At 36.6% G+C, this 19,758-nt stretch overlaps 1 protein-coding gene across 2 annotated transcripts; it reads right to left on the bottom strand.

Moving 5' to 3' along the window:
• Positions 1–1,450: 1,450 nt before the first annotated feature.
• Positions 1,451–18,857, bottom strand: LOC136260319 (uncharacterized). 2 transcript variants are annotated; one of them, XM_066054010.1, is made up of 22 exons: positions 18,729–18,857; positions 16,903–17,133; positions 16,764–16,850; positions 15,652–15,936; positions 15,390–15,461; positions 14,451–14,555; positions 14,210–14,293; positions 12,644–12,769; positions 10,394–10,462; positions 10,005–10,295; positions 9,138–9,338; positions 8,991–9,089; positions 8,165–8,449; positions 7,950–8,117; positions 6,852–7,115; positions 6,623–6,757; positions 6,298–6,576; positions 5,548–5,643; positions 5,195–5,497; positions 5,079–5,135; positions 3,213–3,278; positions 1,451–2,744 (listed from the first exon to the last, which is right to left on the bottom strand). In XM_066054010.1, the coding sequence occupies exons 1-22, from the start codon at positions 18,775–18,777 to the stop codon at positions 1,657–1,659; spliced, it is 4,440 nt and encodes a 1,479-aa protein (XP_065910082.1). In that variant the 5' UTR covers positions 18,778–18,857; the 3' UTR covers positions 1,451–1,656. The 2 variants fall into 2 exon arrangements, with proteins under 2 accessions (XP_065910082.1, XP_065910083.1); XM_066054011.1 differs by having other exon boundaries at positions 16,912–17,133.
• Positions 18,858–19,758: the final 901 nt, after the last annotated feature.

Genomic DNA, 19,758 nt, shown 5'->3' with positions numbered 1-19,758 from the left:
GTAGACAAGCTATATTCAGTTTTTACCTCGGTTTTTACGTACCTTAATTTTGTGACAACGTTAACCCTGTGAAGCAATGTTGTGAAGTATAATATGCATATTGGTGAATGTTCTATTAGAGTATTTGATCACATGATATTATAGTAAAGTCTATTTTTTTTTTCCGTTAATAAATTAATGACATAAGATAAAACAGTACATAATAAACAAAAACAAATTATCTTAAATATGGCCCTCAGCGACCTGCACAGCAATCGGTGCCTCAGCAATGGGACAGCGCAAACTGGACCTGGCACCGCGAATGCACATAATTGCAGACTTCAACAAAGAGAAGTTCAATTTACATCTCAGCCATCCCATCACTATTCCATAGGAAAGACTGTGCTTTACACTCAAAAGGTTGGCCAATCTCTTATAAAACTGAGTAGCAGCATCACCTCAGTATTCCACCAGTACCGGCAGTAGTAGTAAAAATTAAGGGAGTAAATGAGGCATTCTCTACTTCATGAACCTGTTGTTGGTATTCACGTCTCTTTTCCTTGTCATGACGTCGGTACGCAGAGTGTAGGGGTTGATTTGAGGGTACACTAGGGTTAAAAATTCTGACATCAAAGTATGACCTCTCAAATCGTCCTCCCCAAAAACCATTACTGCATTAGCTGCAATGCCAAGCCTTGCGTTAATCAAGCCTGCAATGTCAGCCTTACGTTATCTTGCAATGTCAAGTCTATATAAAAAGTCACAATCGTGCTATACTATTACCGGACAACGCAGAATACGAGTTAACAGTTTATGTGATTTCTCTCAGCTTCTGGTAGCTGCTATAAATGTTTGCAATCTAGCAAGAATGTTATAATGCATAAAATACTAAATAATTTTATTGACTTACCAACCTGCTACTTTGTAATTACCATTCAAAAAGAAAAGGATACTTCACTCAACCACCCACAAGAATTGACTCCTTTAAGTTTTCATTTTTCCCTTCTGTGATTAAAATTTGGAACACTTTACCCTTTTTTGTAACTAATATAACTCTGGGCCCAACCTTTGGTCACTTTTGTATTAATTTAGACAAGCACATACAATGTATCACACCTGTGCATTATAATCTGCTTTGATTGCTGCACAGTAATTAATATAATCATCAAATCTTTTTATATAGTGAGTGTTTGTTAATACTTTACATTTCTTTCACTAATCATTATCATTTCTAGTTATAGCAAACTTGCTTTATCAAATAAAATAATTGTTGTGTATTCAACAACTGACTCAATTATTAACGCACACACACACACTCTAGTTATTCAGACAATGAGTTATATCATATAGCTCCAAACATTGATCAGATTAGTTATAACTGTGTAGAGTGCATAAATTCACATTCTCACTACACTATACTACATGATACAAGCTATATACACATATAACTATATTATTTGTTTGAAAGACGGCATGTACACATTGTATTCTCATTAAATTGTACCAATCATAGGCCTCAAGTTATATGCATGCATAGTTAAATTTGCATGGGTGGAGTTAAACGTGTTGGTGGTGCTTCTGAATAGAGTTGTAAATACAATAATTGTATTTATCAATTTTGTTATATTTATGATTCTTGAACTTACACATGCAAATGCACATTACAAAAAGATATAACTACACGTAACTTATATCCAGAGGAGTATGGTATGTTCTTGAAAGTAAGTACTGAGCCACCAATGTGTGCACCTCAACAGATGGCACAACACTGTAGCTTGATTCAGTCAAAAATAGTTCCTCATTGTACTGAACTAGACCACATGAAAGCAATCTTTCAACACAATCTTCAGCAACTGCTTCAGTAACATTCCAAAAATGTGGCAGCAGTTTCTTATAGGTGCCTTCGTTTCCTAGATGTGCAAGCTGGTTTAAACGTGAGATGTCTTCACCTTCTAAAAACTCTAAACTTGTTTCTATCACTGGTTTTATCTCGGCATTAAAGCCTTGTCCTTTCGTATCATCGACATGGCCAACCTTTAGTAATTTTTGCATAACTTTTTGCAGTGCAACATTGGGAGACATCTTTTGTTTATTACAGTATAGTATTAGTTGACAGTGAACAATACTAAGCAGAACGGGCCAGTGGTACACGTCTTCTGCAAGTCCCTTCAGTTGTGCAATTTGTTCTGCAGTAGGTATCTCAAAACCTTCGACTTGCATGGTGAGGAATTTTAGCGATGTTTCAATATTGGTGTTTATCAAGCTCATTTTAATAAAATGGCTGGATGGAAAGTAAGAATTTAGATCAGGCTTACAGGTAAGTAAAATTATTTTGCAATGACGAAAGATTTCCACATAGACATAGACATCATCTGGTTTCCACACATCGTCAATGATAACAAGCAGTTTATGTAAATGATTAATAGCCAAATTCTTTAGTTTTTCTATCAGAAAATCTGGATCTCCTGTAAATGTTTTCGCTGTCAATTGGCGATAAAGATTTTTCAGTTTAATAACAGGATCTTGTGACATAGCACCCAATTTAATCCACAAGAATCCATCAAGAAAGTACTCTAGAATATCCTTCTGATAACAGACAGCTTTAACAAGAGTGGACTTGCCATATCCATTCATACTAGCAAGACACACATCAACATCAATGGAGGTGCTATCACTAACAAGTATGGCATAAGTCAGTCTCTCCAATAAGTGTGGTCGAAGTACATAATACTGTGGTAAGGGCTTAGGAGGTTGATACTGTATGCCTAGAGCACAAACAAGAAGAAGCAATGTTAATAAAGACATATATACTTACATGATGCCCTGGGCAAATGTCAATAGGGTTCTACTACCTTTTCTGGAATTCCAATTATTTACAACTGCCAGGACAATGTTATGGAGATGACCATAAAAGGTACCCGAACACCAGAAACATGCAAATACAAAAAAATTGTGCATACAAGGTTGTGGTAAACAAATCACATAGAAACAACAACTAATCCCTTCAAATAGTACCACTATTTGAGTTTGCGGCACAATTGGCACAAATATAGTAATATTACTAGCCAGCGTCTAATGTCAAATTATATTTATATTTCCTACTAGAAGCTTATTGAAGGTATCCACTGATGGCATGACAATACATTTACTAAATCAATATAATGAATATTATTTCTGGTCAAATATTCTTTTTGGTACAAAACCCCCAATTATTAAGCATTTAAATTACATACCTGCAAGTAATTGTTTACTGTGATGCTCCAACTTCTTTGTCAGGTGTACAAAAGATAAACAGTCACCTATTAAATTAAAACTAATAGTAACCAGGGTATCAAAATGTTGTACAAGCAGATGACAAATTATTGTGTAAAATACTACTACAGATCAGTACGGTATTATGAGCTGTGCTGCATTCTCAAAGTGAGACACAAAAAATGCTGGTCATTTATATATGGAGTATTCTAACACATTCCAGTAAACATTGCTAACCCTTCAACAGTGATGTTGCTTGCTTCAACAGTAATTGAAACATTTGTGTCATTTGAAATGACATAGTGGTCAGAGCTTTGAAGGCGGGGGCTCCTTTTCTGTTGCAGCAAAGAGGGTTGGGCAGACACTGCTACTCTTAGGTACTTTGAAAGCATGTAAGCAGTTTTGTAACTCAATTCAGGCTTTTTTTTATTTATAGCTAGAGATGTGGGAAGAAAAAATTAAGGTAGGCCAGAGTAAATATTGATTCTTTTGCCATGTAATACTGTACACTATTCAAACCTCTATAATTTACTCTTGATCCATTTCCACGCAAGCTAAAGTATTCACGGTATGGTAATGAATACTAATTTATTATGGGTTGCACCTGGTGTCCTTTGGGAAGCCTTAAAATGTAAGATCTTTATTCTTCGCAGGAGCCCAAACCATACTGTATATTTTCACTATAAGAATGTACTTTTATAACAACCAGCCAACCACTATACTACAATGATGAAAAAAGATAGGCTGTGTTGTGATTGAGAAATCAGCGATTTTGTGTCAACTGGTAGTGGTATCTTAAGTTTTAAAGCTTGCATCTTTCCTAAAATGAGGCATTTTTACTGCTTTAGTATAGAGGATCTTTAAGCAACAAAACATGGCCACTATAAACCTACTGTAACAGGTGAAATAATCGCCTAGTATTGATAGAATCACAGTGATGAAAGATCACCTATTTTCATGAATGATATATCGCACAGCGTTGTTCCCAGCCTTGTAGAAACATAGAAACAACATTTTTCTCACTAGGTATAGACTTTCTACATGCTGAAAACAAAGTCACTAGGGTCTTCTGCCATGATAAAGTCACTTCTTTCTGCTTTACAACACAGCAAATCTCCACAAACTATATACCATCATAATGTTAACAACCTGAAGATTACAATTTCGTTCTCATAATAAGAATAAACGATATAGATTATGCTCCTGCGAAGATTTCTTACTGCACTCCCATAGGCTTTGATACATTTTAAGGACAACGGATGTTGCACAATCACAATTATTAACCACCACATTCCTTAGCTCTTATGTGAAAAAAAGATAATCTGTACATACTGTGATTTTTCATTGTAAATTTAAATTTTCTATGCAAAAGTTATACGATCAAGATACTCAAATAAAGCAGTCACAACCATATGTGTACAATAGCTATGCTATAACAAAAACAAGTTTGCAATTAAAAAGTCATTATTCCAGTGATAAAATGTAGTATATATAAATGATGGTAGCATTACACACATAGCTATGTGTGGGAAAATCCCTACTTTGGCATTGAACAGCTAACATGCCAATGTAGGGATTTTCCCATCTAACTATGTAGTGCAATGCTACCATCATTCATATATCTTGTTTCACTACTTTTTTATCACTGGAACCATACTTCAAGCTTTTAAAAGTGACTGTTCTATTAGAGTAATTGACTGTTCATAGAGTATCTCAATCTTGTCTTACCCCTCCCCCCTCCGTTTCCAATACCTATGTAATACAGCTACCTGCTTATATAAGGCCAAGAAAATTTGACCCAATGGTGACTAATATTCTACATGACTGTCTTGAATCTTAAAACATACCAAATTTATGGCAGTGAACAGTTGGCATTCCATGACCACCTTTAGAATGATAAGTATCTACAAGAATAAATACAAAATGTATTTGACATTTTACAAAAGCCTATACACCATTATACCTAATAGATAGACTCCTATGTCACTGTATGGCTCTTGACTACAAAGTATATCAACTAATTTAAGGAAATCTTTTGCTCCATTGCTACCAATTGAATTCCTTACAAATGCTAACAAGACTTCCATTTGTATTTCATTTGGCTGTAAAGTCAAATTACCAGTTAGTGGGTCCCCAATAGGAAACTTAAATGACAGCAAAAACTTTTCTTTAGCAAACCGAGGATTAATTTTTATCATGAGATCATAATGGTCATCAAAGGAACTGAGAGAAGCTTCTCGATCCTTTTCATTGTAATGACTAGTCACTGTAGAAAATACTAATTACATACAATTTTTAGTGTAGTAGCATCATTACCTGTTGCAAGAGGATGTTGACTTAATGATCCCAACATAGGAAGGAGAGGAACTACTGATGCCATGTTGTCTTTTCCTTTCACAGCCTTCAGTAAGTCTACATAAAGTATTGTTTCTGCTTTAACATTATATAACTTACAAACACCACACATACAGCAACTTCAAATACCAGCATACTTTTGTAACCATCTTATATGCTAACATGCCAACAATCTTTAAAGTGTCCAACATTACAGTGGCCACAATGGTTATCTATATGAAGTTGAGTAGAATTCTAGGAAAACAGAAATGGGACTGGAACAGAAAGGGAAATGGCTTATAAAGGTCATCATGTCAAAATAGATGCTTTGAGAAGATAACTTGTTAATATTAAGTGTCCCAATCTCCAGAAACTATACACTTACTATTGGTTTTTCAAACAAGCTGGCCATCTAGCAATCAAGCAGTGAATGTTATGACAAAACAATGTTACTGTTGTTGGTGGATGTACAACTATGTATCACCTTTAACCATAAAACTTGTCCTGAGCCTTTGCGGTGAACATGGAGAAGAAACAATCAAACTTATTAAAACCTAAACATTACAAACACCTAAACAGATCAAGCAGTAATCATGACAATAATGTAAAGCTACTGAGACCATTAAAACATTCCTTAAAGAAGCTTACTCGCATTATGGAAGTGTTTTCTTGTATGCACAAGTTACATGTCCTGGAATACATACAAATACTTTATTAACAACATAAGCCTACCCATTTCCAAATTCCTTGTAATGTCAGTGTTACCAATGATGATACTCATTACCATACAGAATACTGATGATGCATTTTCCTCAGGGGACAGGGCCACCATGATGATAAAATTATCAAGAATTGCTCGATTAACTGCTAGTGGGTTTACTTCAGTGGATTGATGCGGTGGTGAAGGGCTAATTGGAATAGAACTGGTATGAATTCTTTGGTGTGTGACACGAGGATCTTGCGGAAAACTGTTCAACAGTGAATCATAGTATTTTCTTAGCACGGCCAATACTGTTAAACAATGTAACTTTTAAATATTATGAGAACAACTACTTACATTCAGGTTTTGCTCGTGATTCTAGTACGGTAAACACTGCAGGCGTGAATAAGTCAGTACTTGATGTTGAGGCAGGTTTACCACTGCTTGTTACATGGTCTACACCAGTTTTACCATACATCTTAACTGAGATATCTGTAAGGTTAAAGATAATTCAAAATTAATAAAACAATAAAGTGGAACTTTTATAAATTCTTAACTAACAGAAGTGATAAATATTATAACCTACATTCTCTAAGACGTTTAATAACAACAGCCAGAGCAGGAGCATCTTTTATTGATTCCAAAATATTACAAAAAGTCATCAATTGTTGACCATGTGTCATGTGCGTCATTAAGCATTTAATAATTGCTTGGTTTGCAGTCATAAAATCTGGAGATGCCAGTATTTTGGAAATCTCATCAACGGTAAGATACTGTTGTATTTCTGATATTGTCTTCTTGTAATCTTCAGGCATGCTTAACATCAAGTCATTAATCAAGTCAAAATAACCTAACAAAAGTAAGATAAGCATAGTATACATAACCACTTGAACACTAGCACGCACGCACACACATCCAAGAACAAGACAAAAAAAGAATTTAGCAGTAAATTTTGAGGTAATAAATAAACATTAAACTCATCTCTTTTGTTTCATGAGTAAGAATTCTATAACTGATTTGTAGTCTTACTCTCAGGAACACTTGACTGTTTTATTAAGAGTAAATGCCACACTCCATTGTTCTGTTATAGTACCTTGATCTTCAGGAGATAAAGCCCCTGGAAAGGCTTCCGTACTCTAGCCCCCTCTTCTAACCTCCACACAAGTCTAAATGCATTCTATACACATGCATTGTGTTTATTTAACTGTTAAATAGAGATGCTCAACACAGTTCAGTGAAAGTAAACGGCACTATGTTCTGCAGTGCACCTGCACATGGGGCTCTCACTCTCTCTCCAGGACAACTTTGTGGTTAGGCGAAACTGGCCCTACTACAGTTGCTATAAGTTGACCCATCCATTCCTTTAGTAGGATCAGTACTTAAAATGTATTTGTGGCCTTATATAGATGCCCATAAGGAAAGTGTTGATATACATTAGTAGCTAGCATGAAAGTAAGGCTGAAGACTACAAGGTGTAGAGGGCAGATATTCATCAGAAGTTCACATGCCATGAGTGAGCTTGCTATTTTTGTGCAATAGCCTTCAACAGTGGCAGACTGATAGATAGGACTCTTCTATGAAGGTTTTCTGTCCAACAATTAAGACGACAGTTAATGGTGGAACTGCTTATTTTGGGGAGATCCTTACTGTAGTACACAGTACTACTATTCTGTATGATACGTACCATCATCATTTGTTTCTTCAACACCAGATGTATGAACAACATCTGACCCACTATTTGATATTTGGCTAGTAAGTGACACTGGTTGTGGATCAGTACTATCACCAAGGGGATCACTAGGTGACACAGGGGTACGGCTGTTTGCTTCTTCAATGATAGCCTCTACTAGATCTGTAAAGCATACCACCTTCATCTATGTACATAACCATTCGACATACCATTTCGCAACTGTTCAATAATACCCATCACATTGGAGTTTCCAATGACAACCTCGATGTTATTAACAAAATGAAACAGAGTGTCTTCATGTCTGTGGTCTATTACACAAGTCATCATATTCAGTAGTCGCTGGTTAGCTAGATCAGCAGTTTCCGCTTCAGCAATATACTCAATTGTGGACTCAGCAAGTTTCCATACTCCACAATATCTTTCAAGTGAGACCATGTAATCCTTTGGAAAACTTTTCCAAATTTGGTCATAATATTTTTTGATAACTGCACATGCTACAAGAACAACAATGACATCATCCAATACAGTGATTTCAATGGTACACTGCATTGTAATCAAGAAATAGGCGAGTTTTGTTTTGATTGGTAGTGATATTTTAGGTTTTAAATTCCGTGCCTTTCCTGGAACAAAGTATTATTCACATAACTAAGCAACCAAGCACACTCACTAAACATGTGAAACAATCACTAGTCTGTATCTGAAGGAGTCACAGACTCACAGCAGTTATACATTCAGGGGCATAGCTAAGTGGGCTGAAAACTAAAAAAGGTGGTAACTAGCTGAACACATTTATGCTCTACTGAAAGGAGTCTGAGGGCATGCCCCAGGTCACAGGATTTAATTCTGGAGAGGAGTCCTGAAAATTGGCTACCACACCCAACAGAGGCAGCAAGTGTGAAAATTTCATCAGTCTTCTGAAACTGATTTATTTGAGTACATGACTGTTGCAATAGAGTAGCTGATTGCTCTATTAGAGCATCTTGATCTTAACAAGGAAAGGACTAAACATCATGCATAATAAATGCCACAACTTACTTTTAGGGCCAAGTTTTTGTAGATGTACATTACACGTGATGCTATGATCAGAACTATATGAGCGATACAATTTGTTTTTCGTCCATGAATGTTGCACCCCTGAACAACATATAAAATAAACAAGTGATTGAGAAATAATACACATACCATGTCGATTAGGATCAGTATCACTTGTATTTGTTTGGGCAACAGCAGTCCAGGACTTGTCATGATCACCACTCATTGTGGGAGACTGTACATGAGGACTAGCCATGGCAGTATTGCTAGTAGACATGTTTCCAGCTTTAAATTTGTGTAGCTTTGTCACCTCTAGATTGTACTTGTCATCAAATATTGCAGTTATTAATTCTGCAGTGATTAGTACATATACAACCAATAGCAAACACTGATATAGTAAGGTGCCTGGATCTGGGAAAACTGGTCTTATTGCAGATTTGATTTTTCACCAAGAGTACAAAGTCACTTGAATAAAACTATCAAATTTCACAATCAAAATCAGCTAGGCTCGAGTGGTCTGCCTTTGCTGCCTAGTAGTGAGCAACACAAACAGTCTGGGGTCTTAATGGAGCTCTGGCCAACCTGGGAATAGCTGTATGTGGCTGTATAGCTCTGTGGTGCTGAATAAAGGCCTGTGCTGTAAATGTCCTTTCATTTTAGCAGTTATGATACCTGAAAAATTCATCCCTACGCGTTCTTTCTTTCATTTTGTAAACAACCTATTACCCTCCCCTCCACCCCCTCCACATTGTTATAAAAGTATCTTAGTTTTAAGTATTTAGTGTGCTATAGCTTGCCAATGGTTGAAGCTACGTGTGCTACATTTTTCACCATTTCCAGAGCATCCACTGTATAAGTAGCCAACAGCTTGGTTTCCAAGCCATTTTACTAGATAGCTTTAACTCAAAGTTGATTGTATCAGGCAAGCTTAGGCAACAAGACCGGTTATTCCAGACTACATCACATATGTACCCATACACATGTCTACACATAACAGCAGCAAAATCTAAAACTAACCATCCCCAATTTTTTTAAGATCTTGATGATTTTTGAGATCCATGGTTACCATCAAAATGCTAATCACCATAGTATTTACATCGGGATTATCCTCGTACAACATTGAGTGGAGAAATAAATCCAACAGTCTTTGTTTCACTTCTCTTATATTCTGTGGGGCAGTGATATACTCAATGGTACCACTGGGAACTTGGTGTGGATATTTTAGATAGATAAATTCCAGTGTTGCCATGTAATCATTAGGAAGGCTCTCTAGCATTAAGTCATAGTACTTCTTCACCACTGCAAGTGCTACATAGAGGAAATGTATAGTGTATTGCTGATGCTAATAATATAATTACTGCATATCATGATAAACCTATCCAATTTACCATTAACTGAGTACTCACTTATTGGTTTTGTTCCACGTTGCTCCCAACAGTTTATAATATAAGATGGATGGAGATCGACACCAAATGCTGAAAGGAAAAATTACTGTAATTGTAAATATAATAGAGTACAAGTATCATTTGCTTGATATTTAATATCCACGCAAAAACAGCCAAGCTGTATAAAAAGGGTGCGGCCTTTAAAAAGCCTGGGTGAAAAAAGTTGTGAAATCAAAGGTGGCAGCCATGAAAAGACTACAATGATGTGGATGATAATAAATTTTAATAATGGCCTTCGTGCATTAATAAAATTTGTTATCATCAACATCATTGAAGCCATTTCATAGCCGCCACCTTTGATTTCACAACTTCTTTCACCCAGGCTTTTAAAGGCCGCACCCTTTTCATACAGCTTGGCTGTTTTTGTGCGGATTTTACTTCTTTTAGTATATACCCAAAGCCAACCATAAAATGGTTTTGAGGTTTGTTTTTACACAAATCATTGTTCTTCTTACCTACAGATGCAATGAACATTATATAAGACAAAACTAGTGCTCTACCAATACAGAAAAATACTTACTGATCCGATACCAAAGCCAATATATACTGATATAATTTTGTGCTTGTTTGTTCATGGCTATATAAAGTTGTAATATATATATATATATGTGTGTGTGTGTGTGGTGCCTATATTTACTTGCAATAGTGTTTTATAACAAAGTAAATTCCTTCCAAGTTAGGTATACTATTAATTTGTCTAATAAGATTTTGCAGTGACTGTTCTATTTGAGTATCTCGATTTTCATGCAAAACGTGATAAGTTGTAGTTGCTCAATTTTTACAAAGTAAATCCTGCACTTTTTATGCTAGAATACAATTACAGCCTGTTGTCACAAGCTTTATTAGCACAGCACTTATTATGATGATTATGATCATTATGATAGGTCTTAATAGTAGTGTACTGTCCTGCTGATCTGTACCAAAATGGCTATAATATCGGCTTTGATTTGATGGAATACTAGAGAAGTTGTAATAGTATTGCATTACAGAGTTTATTTGATTACTTTTGTAATGCTCTGATAGAGCACACAATTTTTAGGATGAACACACATAGAATGCTTTAGATTTTCCATTGGTAGATCTATGAAACTATGAACCTTTACTATTGAGTCATTTATAAAGTAGAAATTAAGTGAGATGATCAGTGGTGATAGCAGTAGCTCAGTGGGATATGGGTGTTCAGTATGGAGGTCCCTGGTTCGAATGCTGGTAAATTTTTTTCAACATTTTTCATGCACCTTTTTTTATCCCGCGGTAACTGTTCTATTAGAATATTTCAACCTCGTGGTTTACAGTTGTTTGGTGTTTGCCTTGTAACTCTATAGCTGTCAGTGTGATTTCTTTTAAACCACAAAAGGTTTGGGCTATGATGGTTAAACTATATGCATACTCATTTTAAGTTATTCCCATAAGCGGTCTACCCTATAAGTGTGACAACAAGTCAGCCTTTTGTAATGCAAATAATCATCCATAGCTCCATGACCATTAATCAGATTTGCACCAAACTTGGTACATGATTGTGATGCAGTACATTCTTAAAGTGTACCAAAGCGCAAGAAAATCAAGCTACGAATTTGCGTTTTATAAAGGTTTGTGTAAAGTGTGCTAAAAGAATAATCTAAGCCCTCTCCCCCAAGTCCCCTAAGAAAACAAAGAAATTAAGTTGATTTTTGAAGACTTATATTTTCACAATTACGTTAGGAAATCTTTCTCAAATTTGGTATGTGGGGTGCTGAAGGTGGAGGGCGTTTGCAGTATAAAAATGATTCCAATTCGAGAAGGGAGCACGGAGCTATGTATGTGTGAAAATTTCTTCCTGTAAATATACTCACGGTGGCTTTCTTACACACTACTGTGTGTCTTGTTTTTACAAAAAAATAGTTACTTTTGTATGGAGAAGAAAGCTCACTAATTATAATTATATAAAACTCTTGGCCATCAAAAAGAAACCCCAAGATGTATGCATTGTATAAGTGTGTATGTGTGTGTGTGTGCGTGTGTGTGTGTGTCGCAAAAACATAATTTTTCTAACTGTACTTACAAATCAAGCACATGAATACATCAAGAATCACAATGGTCCTTTTCATGCACCTTCAAAACTACAATTATACCAGACTCCTAGCCTTTCGATACCTTTCCATGTCAATCAAACAAACAATAAGCCCCTAGCTACATGTAAAGGGGACCAGAGACTAGTTCAACAATACAAACCTGTATTTGTGTTCAATAGTGGTTGATTGTTGATTCTTCGTTTTGTTAGACACGCTTCAGCCATGTCGTAATAACTGAGATCACCACCATCAACTAGTCTGTCTATCTCAGCTTCATTGTCTTGTTCTAGTGAAACACTTATAGTAAGTATATACCACTAGTATTAAATATATCACTTAACAATAAAGACGGTGACATGTGCAGCTTTTCCTACAACTGGCTGAAGGCTAGATATGAGGTTCATGGTTTCTGCCACCAAATTAGCATTTCCATTATACATAAATTTTGTCCTTAATAATAACATAAGTTCATACAGTAACAAATTGAAGGGTAGAAAGTTCCAAGGATCTATGGAATCATTATACCTAAAAGCCATACATTTATTTGTGTATTTTATATATTTCCTGAAGCATTTCAAAATTCACAAAATCAGTTTGTCACTCAGGATATTGCATACCAGGGGGGGTAGCTATAGGACATGATGTCATAACACATACGATTTTGCATAATGTAATTGAATTCCAATGATAATTACATGATGAAAAACTAACGTACTAGCTACTTGCATCATTATAGATGCCATAGTCGATTACATTTACCACTAGTGACTAAGAATACAGCGAACAATAACACAGGTACCTGAAAATAAGATCAGAATTTATTCTAAATAACGCTCTATTGCAAAGTTCATTGTAAAATCACTGGAGCTCAATGAAGCTCATCACATGAAACAATTTCTACACTAGTGAATTACCATTTCTGACAATAAACCCAGCACTAAACTTCACAGCTTACTAGAACTATACCCTATGCTAAAAATGTACAGTACGCACACGTCATGCAATTATTGTGACGTCATGTCCTACCTCATCTGATTGCATACTATATATACACTATGTAACTGCTGGTGGAAAAAACATTCACTTTACTTCCCTGTTGTTTTACAACACCACTCAAGCCTACTCCTTTTTTGTTAAGTTTTTGGTGAGTTCGAGGTGTTAAGTTTTTGGTGAGTTCGAGGCAAGCTAGGGTTGGCCCGAGCTTATAACTACCTTCATACAATTAGTGTGTTTGATACTTGAGTTATGATGGGTGAGTGCCAGATGAATAGCCTGTATGAGCCGGCGTCCAGAACCAGATGAATAGCCACTACAATTCCATACACAATTGAGATACTCTAATAGAACAGTTAAAACTCTAATAATACATTTGGAATTTGATCAGTTGCTACACACTCGACAAGATCTTCAATAATAACAGCTGATCTACACAACCCATTCAGATGTACAAATGAGTGTGATTAACACTACACAAATTGAGTATACATTAGCTGGGAAAAATTTCCAAATCACTCTCATTTTGTCTTGCATGCCCTTTTCCTTTCCAGCTCCTGTGGATTTGCCTTCGTTTAGATCCATCATTGTCATATATAAGCAACCAAATCTTCTGAAAAATTAAACTAATAAAGCTATGAAGTTACATTTCTTACACTGTAACTACCTACAAGTATTTAGATTTACACAACACAGAGTTTGTTACTAATATACACATCACACAAATTAGTACCTTTATCACTTCTCATCAGTTCTAATAAGTGATTACCAGCAGGAGTAGTCATCATGTTCACAGTGTTGGAATCCAAATCTGTTCCTGGAGGTAAACAACAACCATATCACAGTGATTACATTCAGCATAAGTGTTATCCACACAGAAAATATGTGCCTTAACACCTGTGTGTATTTTGCTGGTAAAATCTGAGAAATATAGATAGCCTTATTTACCAAATAATTGTTTACTAGACACTCACTCTGATAGAGACGATAATATCTCCTATGCAGTGACATGTTCACTTCAGTGTTGACATGATCAGCAATATCATCACATTCTGATGGGGACTCTGTATCTGTAGCAGCTGTGTACAACACACAATTAGTTTATAACATAATTGTTAGAGGCAGCAAAACTGGCCGTATTTCAGGAGCACTGGCATCATCCTGAAAACTGGGTCCTGTTTACACCAAATAAAATTGATTTTGTGCACCAACATTTCTATGAACTCCTTAAATTTATCCTGACTGCCTTATTACAATATTTTATAACCTGTGATATAGTTCACACATTTCATTGTCCATCTCACAGTGTCAAAGTAATGCTCAATACAAGTACAGATATCAAGTATTTTACTGCCCTAATTGTATATCTATGCAATATGCATCCCAGTACCCTCACAAATCTTAGAAAACACAGCACATTGCTTTCCAAGCTAAGAAACATTTTCTACATTAGCCACACAAGTCTTGTGAATGAGACAAAAAGAATTAGATTTTAAACACTAATGATACCAGGTACTATTGTAGAATGAAACACATGTGTTCATTAATGGACAAACAAACAAATGTACGGACACACACATGCACACAAGCACATGCAAGCAACCTATAATTATACGGTCACACGTACCCACCCAGTTGATTGCACACTATTCAGGTGGCTACAAGTCAGTGCTGGCAAATCCTCAAATTAGTACCCTACGGAGGTACTGTACCTTACAGGAGACTGTATTGGGTCAAAGTATGTGCCTCCTTAATCTCATTCACTATGGACAGTTGGCACCTGCTTCTAATTCACAGTTTACACCCACCCACCCACACACACACACACACACATACACACCCACACACACACACACATACACACCCACACACACATACACACCCACACACACACACACGCACACGCACACCACCTGCTCCAATACATTCATACTGGTTTCCATCACTTTTAGTTGACATTACATCCTGAACACAGAGCTTGTTTACTAAGAAAAAAAATATTTTAAAAATAAATTATTAACTTGCATATGCATGGGGTATGATAAGTTAGTGTACATGAATGACTGGATTTGCAAAAAGGTAAAAAAACTCAAACCGCACTTTTAACACTAACTCATACAAAATTTTTTAATCCACAAAAATCTCTAAAACCTTGTGTACAGTACAGGTACTTACCATGCTGCAGTCTGTATCTGTCCATACAAGCCTTTAGTGCAGGATACTGAATCATTGTTATCACTGTGTCCCAAAATTTTGCCACATTTTTGTCCTGTCTCAGTTCGATCAATAAGTAGTTTAATATGCTTTGGTTGCAAATGCGACTGTTTAGCTGTTGCAAAACTTCAACTTCAAATTTCTTGGAAACAGCATATCTCTGTGTAATGACAGCTAATCCCATCCTTGGATTAGGTGGAAAACTTTGATACAATAAGTAGTAAGCAAGCCGAAACAGTGAAAAGTCTGCAAAGGAACTTATGTGTGTATATATCCTTAAAGTATATATAGACTGATGAATACACATGCATACAATGTGTGTGTGTGTGTGTGTGTGTGTGTGTGTGTGTGTGTGTGTGTGTGTGTGTGTGTGTGTGTGTGTGTGTGTGTGTGTGTGTGTGTGTGTGTGTGTGTGTGTGTGTGTGTGTGTGTGTGTGTGTGTGTGTGTGTGCACACAAGTCACACATCTGAACATCAGGACATGCAATGATGGCATGATGCTTCGCACTGTTAAAGAAGCCATGTACACACACACACACACAACACACACACACACACACACAAACACACACAACACACACACCAACACACACACAACACAACACAACACACACAACACAACACAACACACACAACACAACACAACACAACACAACACACACAACACACACAGATAACTCTACCATGGCATGTTTACAACCAATCAGCCCCCACATTAGTCAAAGTCCAAAATGATCATTAATTCACAATATATCTCCTGTAGTACATAAAGGGGAAGGCATAGCTTGAACCTGAGGGTAAATTACTTAACAAATAGTTGAGTTACACTACTGGCAAATCATTTTATACTCTTGTAGGAGGCACTTCAAGTTGTATTAAAAAGTTGTTGAGATAGAGATTAGTTTCTTTTAGATTGCAAACTGCAAACACTCAGGGATTATAATACAAAATAGACCAACTATAAAATGCACTTCAAGACATTTAGCCACACCGATCTTTTGCAGTTGAGTCACTTTGGACCTACATTACTAACACGTCCTATTGTACCAACACCTTGTACATATACGACTTACATTCTTCTTGGAATAATACCCGATGAACCAACTTTGCACCATAAGGACCAGCAGCTGTTACCACTGGAGTATTGTTAGGAAGTTGTACTATACAAGTGATAGAATGTGTAATTTAAGATAACAAAACAACACAACACACTGGTACTACCATGAAATGTAGTCTGTCTCAGACAGTCCCTGATCGCCGGTGACTTTACCAGACACTCCATCAAACAGTACATATTACAGGAACCATCTACACCTCTGCACTGTTGAAGTACTTGTTGTACAGCTGGTGAGTTCTGTAGCAGTATGTTTGAAAAGTTTTGAGCAATGTTTACATAATCATTCTGACGTCCACCATTACTTGTTGAGTTGCTACTGTTTGCACCTACAAATTTAACACAGCAAGGTGTATAGACTTTAATATTTACATAATTTAATAAATGTCTAAATTAGCAATATTACAGGCATCGTTCACTTTACGGGAGAACCCCACTAAATAGTACTACTATACTGTTTGATCTGCTGAACAGATCTAACCCATGACATCATTACATGTACAAACACACACGTGTCAAATGGTTGTACAGCCATGTGTTGAAAAAGTAAAATGTGAGATTTAAATTTCAACGAATTAAAATGAGTTAATTAAAGTCTGTATTTTGTCTACTATGCAGTAATACAACCCAAATGTCATTGGCTACTACTAGTCAATGGCAGATCCAGGCGTGCATGAACTACAAAGGTATATAGGGTCACTATGATTCCCGCTGCAATGAGCACTATTAGAGAGCTATAATTGATACATGTGGTTGTACCACCAAAAGTATGGAGTGATTACTTCCCATACTGCCATTTGATAAACTTGCAACTGGGATCAAGAATTTTGGTCACCAAACTTTTGCCTTGATCACTTGATTTCACCTATAAGAGAGACTTGATTCTTGATCACTAACTGTAAAAGCCTGATTGCCACTTTTGCAGACATCTTGATCGCTTGATTCTCTGTACAAAAGCCCCTTGTTGGCTTGGTTGAATCTTGATCCCAGTAGTGTTTCAGCGAACAGTATAGAAGTGACTACCCCTTGAAAAGAGTGCGTGTTCACTGTGTTTTATATGAAATTTACAATACAGCTTTTGATCTGGTTAGCTGGCTACCCACAACAGCTAGTGTCCAGCAATAGAATAACACACCTGCTTGTACCCAAGACTAGTCTGGCAGTGCCCACCCCTTCGCATAAAGAGGAAGGGTCTGGTCACTCTAGTATTATGGAGTTGTAACAATGGAATGCAATTAAACAATGATGTCATAATAATGGAAGCAAGAATGGCATGTCTAACAGCCACACAAAGTAAGCAGTTCGCGAGATGGATTAATGAAAGGCTGCTAACATAACCAAGATTCTGGTTAGGCAGCTTTACGAGTACATTAAAATTCTAACTATAAGGCTCTTTCACTACCTCCTTTTAAAGAACATCCTATTGGCAACTACAAGTAGCCTAAATCATATCACATCTTCACAAAAACTCTTTCACGCATTACGGTATCTATGGTAACTCCAAAACAAACGTCACAGTAATTACCAACAACACAATCTGATTGGTATTACCTGTTTTCGGTAACACGCTACAAATTTTGAATGCTAGAGTGACCAGACCCTTACTCTATGTGAAGGGGCGGGCGCCGCAAGACTAATCCAAGACTAGGCTTAATAGCTTGTGCTCAAGACTAGGTGTAGGGAAAAACACATGAAATACAAGACCAGAGAAGTACATCTTGAAATTGATCAATAATCAGTGGGCTGGAGGGCGGGGCCAAAACCAAACCAGCAACAGAAAAGCCAGTTTTTATCATGAACTTTAAATTAAGGTCATACACCACTACTGACGTTTGGGAGGTAACATATCAACATGATCTCCTCGAATCTCCCCCGCTTCTCTTTGAATACACAAATAAACAGTCTGGACAAAGTGCACTCTCACCTTCTCCATCCTCTGATTCACCTCCAGCAGGTACACTGTTAACACTCATCCTTCTTGTCGTTTTACTTGCTGGGGAGGGAGTGTGACAAACGAGCCATTTTGTTAGCGCGGGGAATTACCTGGGAATTTGACGAATTATAATTAATGATGTAATTATATGACCACGTACAAATCTCGACAAATCTATGTTTTTGATGACTAAGTTAGTAGTCACAGAATTAGTTTCCAAGTGGTACGTCCCAGACTGCCCTCCCTCCAAAAAACACGACTCAATAGTCATCAGTGGAATGTATTTCCTTATAATGATGGTTTTCTCTCTGAACTGAAACCCGGGCCACACTCGGAGTACGGGTCAGTGGTGACATTTTAGTTTCTGCAAGAGTTTCTGGTTTGTCTAGTCAGGGAGAACCACAGATAGGTGGTTGTATACGGTACATACAAGCATAGACATTAAAAACCAATGATGCGATGTAAAGTTTACAGCTACATCCCATATCAGTATGTTCACGTTATTAAAGCTGAATCCTCAAAAACATTTAATAACTCATGGATGCAATTACACACAATCTTGAAATATACGTAAAGTTCTGACATTATCATGCTTATTTTTGTACTCCTCAACACTTCCTTGCCATGCTGGGGTGGATCAAGAATTTCAGAACTTATAGCTATAGGTTTAAGATTGCAATTGAGTCTTTTATATTTCAGTCTAATAGTGCATACGGCACATTGTGATAGGAACACTTCCCCTGAATGGTGTACAAGTTCCTTCATAACTCTTCTTAACATGTTGATACTCCATGTACACCAATAGAGACAGATTTAGGATTTATAAGGGGGCCAATTCAGGAGAATTGTGCATTGATGTGGTGCAGGTGTGTGAAGCATACCAGCCCAGCATGCTTAATTATTTAGGACAGGAAATTTTTGAAAAATAGATGTCAAAATTTGGTGAAAGTTTTAATACTTATAGCTACAACATGGTTGTTAACTGAATACTATATATAAATAATAGTCTGCCCTGAATTTA

The sequence above is a fragment of the Dysidea avara genome, chromosome 7 (genome assembly GCF_963678975.1).
Source record: "Dysidea avara chromosome 7, odDysAvar1.4, whole genome shotgun sequence".
In the NCBI taxonomy this organism is placed as follows: Eukaryota; Metazoa; Porifera; class Demospongiae; order Dictyoceratida; family Dysideidae; genus Dysidea; species Dysidea avara.
This window is presented reverse-complemented; position numbering and strand designations above follow the sequence as displayed.

What these genes read in the sequence shown, in the direction of transcription:
- LOC136260319 (XM_066054010.1), bottom strand. Translation starts at nt 18,777, where the DNA reads ATGAGTGTTAACAGTGTACCTGCTGGAGGTGAATCAGAGGATGGAGAA. An exon ending in ACGTGGAACAAAACCAATAA is followed by an intron (nt 10,296 to 10,393) that starts GTGAGTACTCAG and finishes TCCTCTATGTAG; the next exon opens with CACTTGCAGTGGTGAAGAAG. An exon ending in ACAAAAACTTGGCCCTAAAA is followed by an intron (nt 8,450 to 8,990) that starts GTAAGTTGTGGC and finishes TTGTTCTTGTAG; the next exon opens with CATGTGCAGTTATCAAAAAA.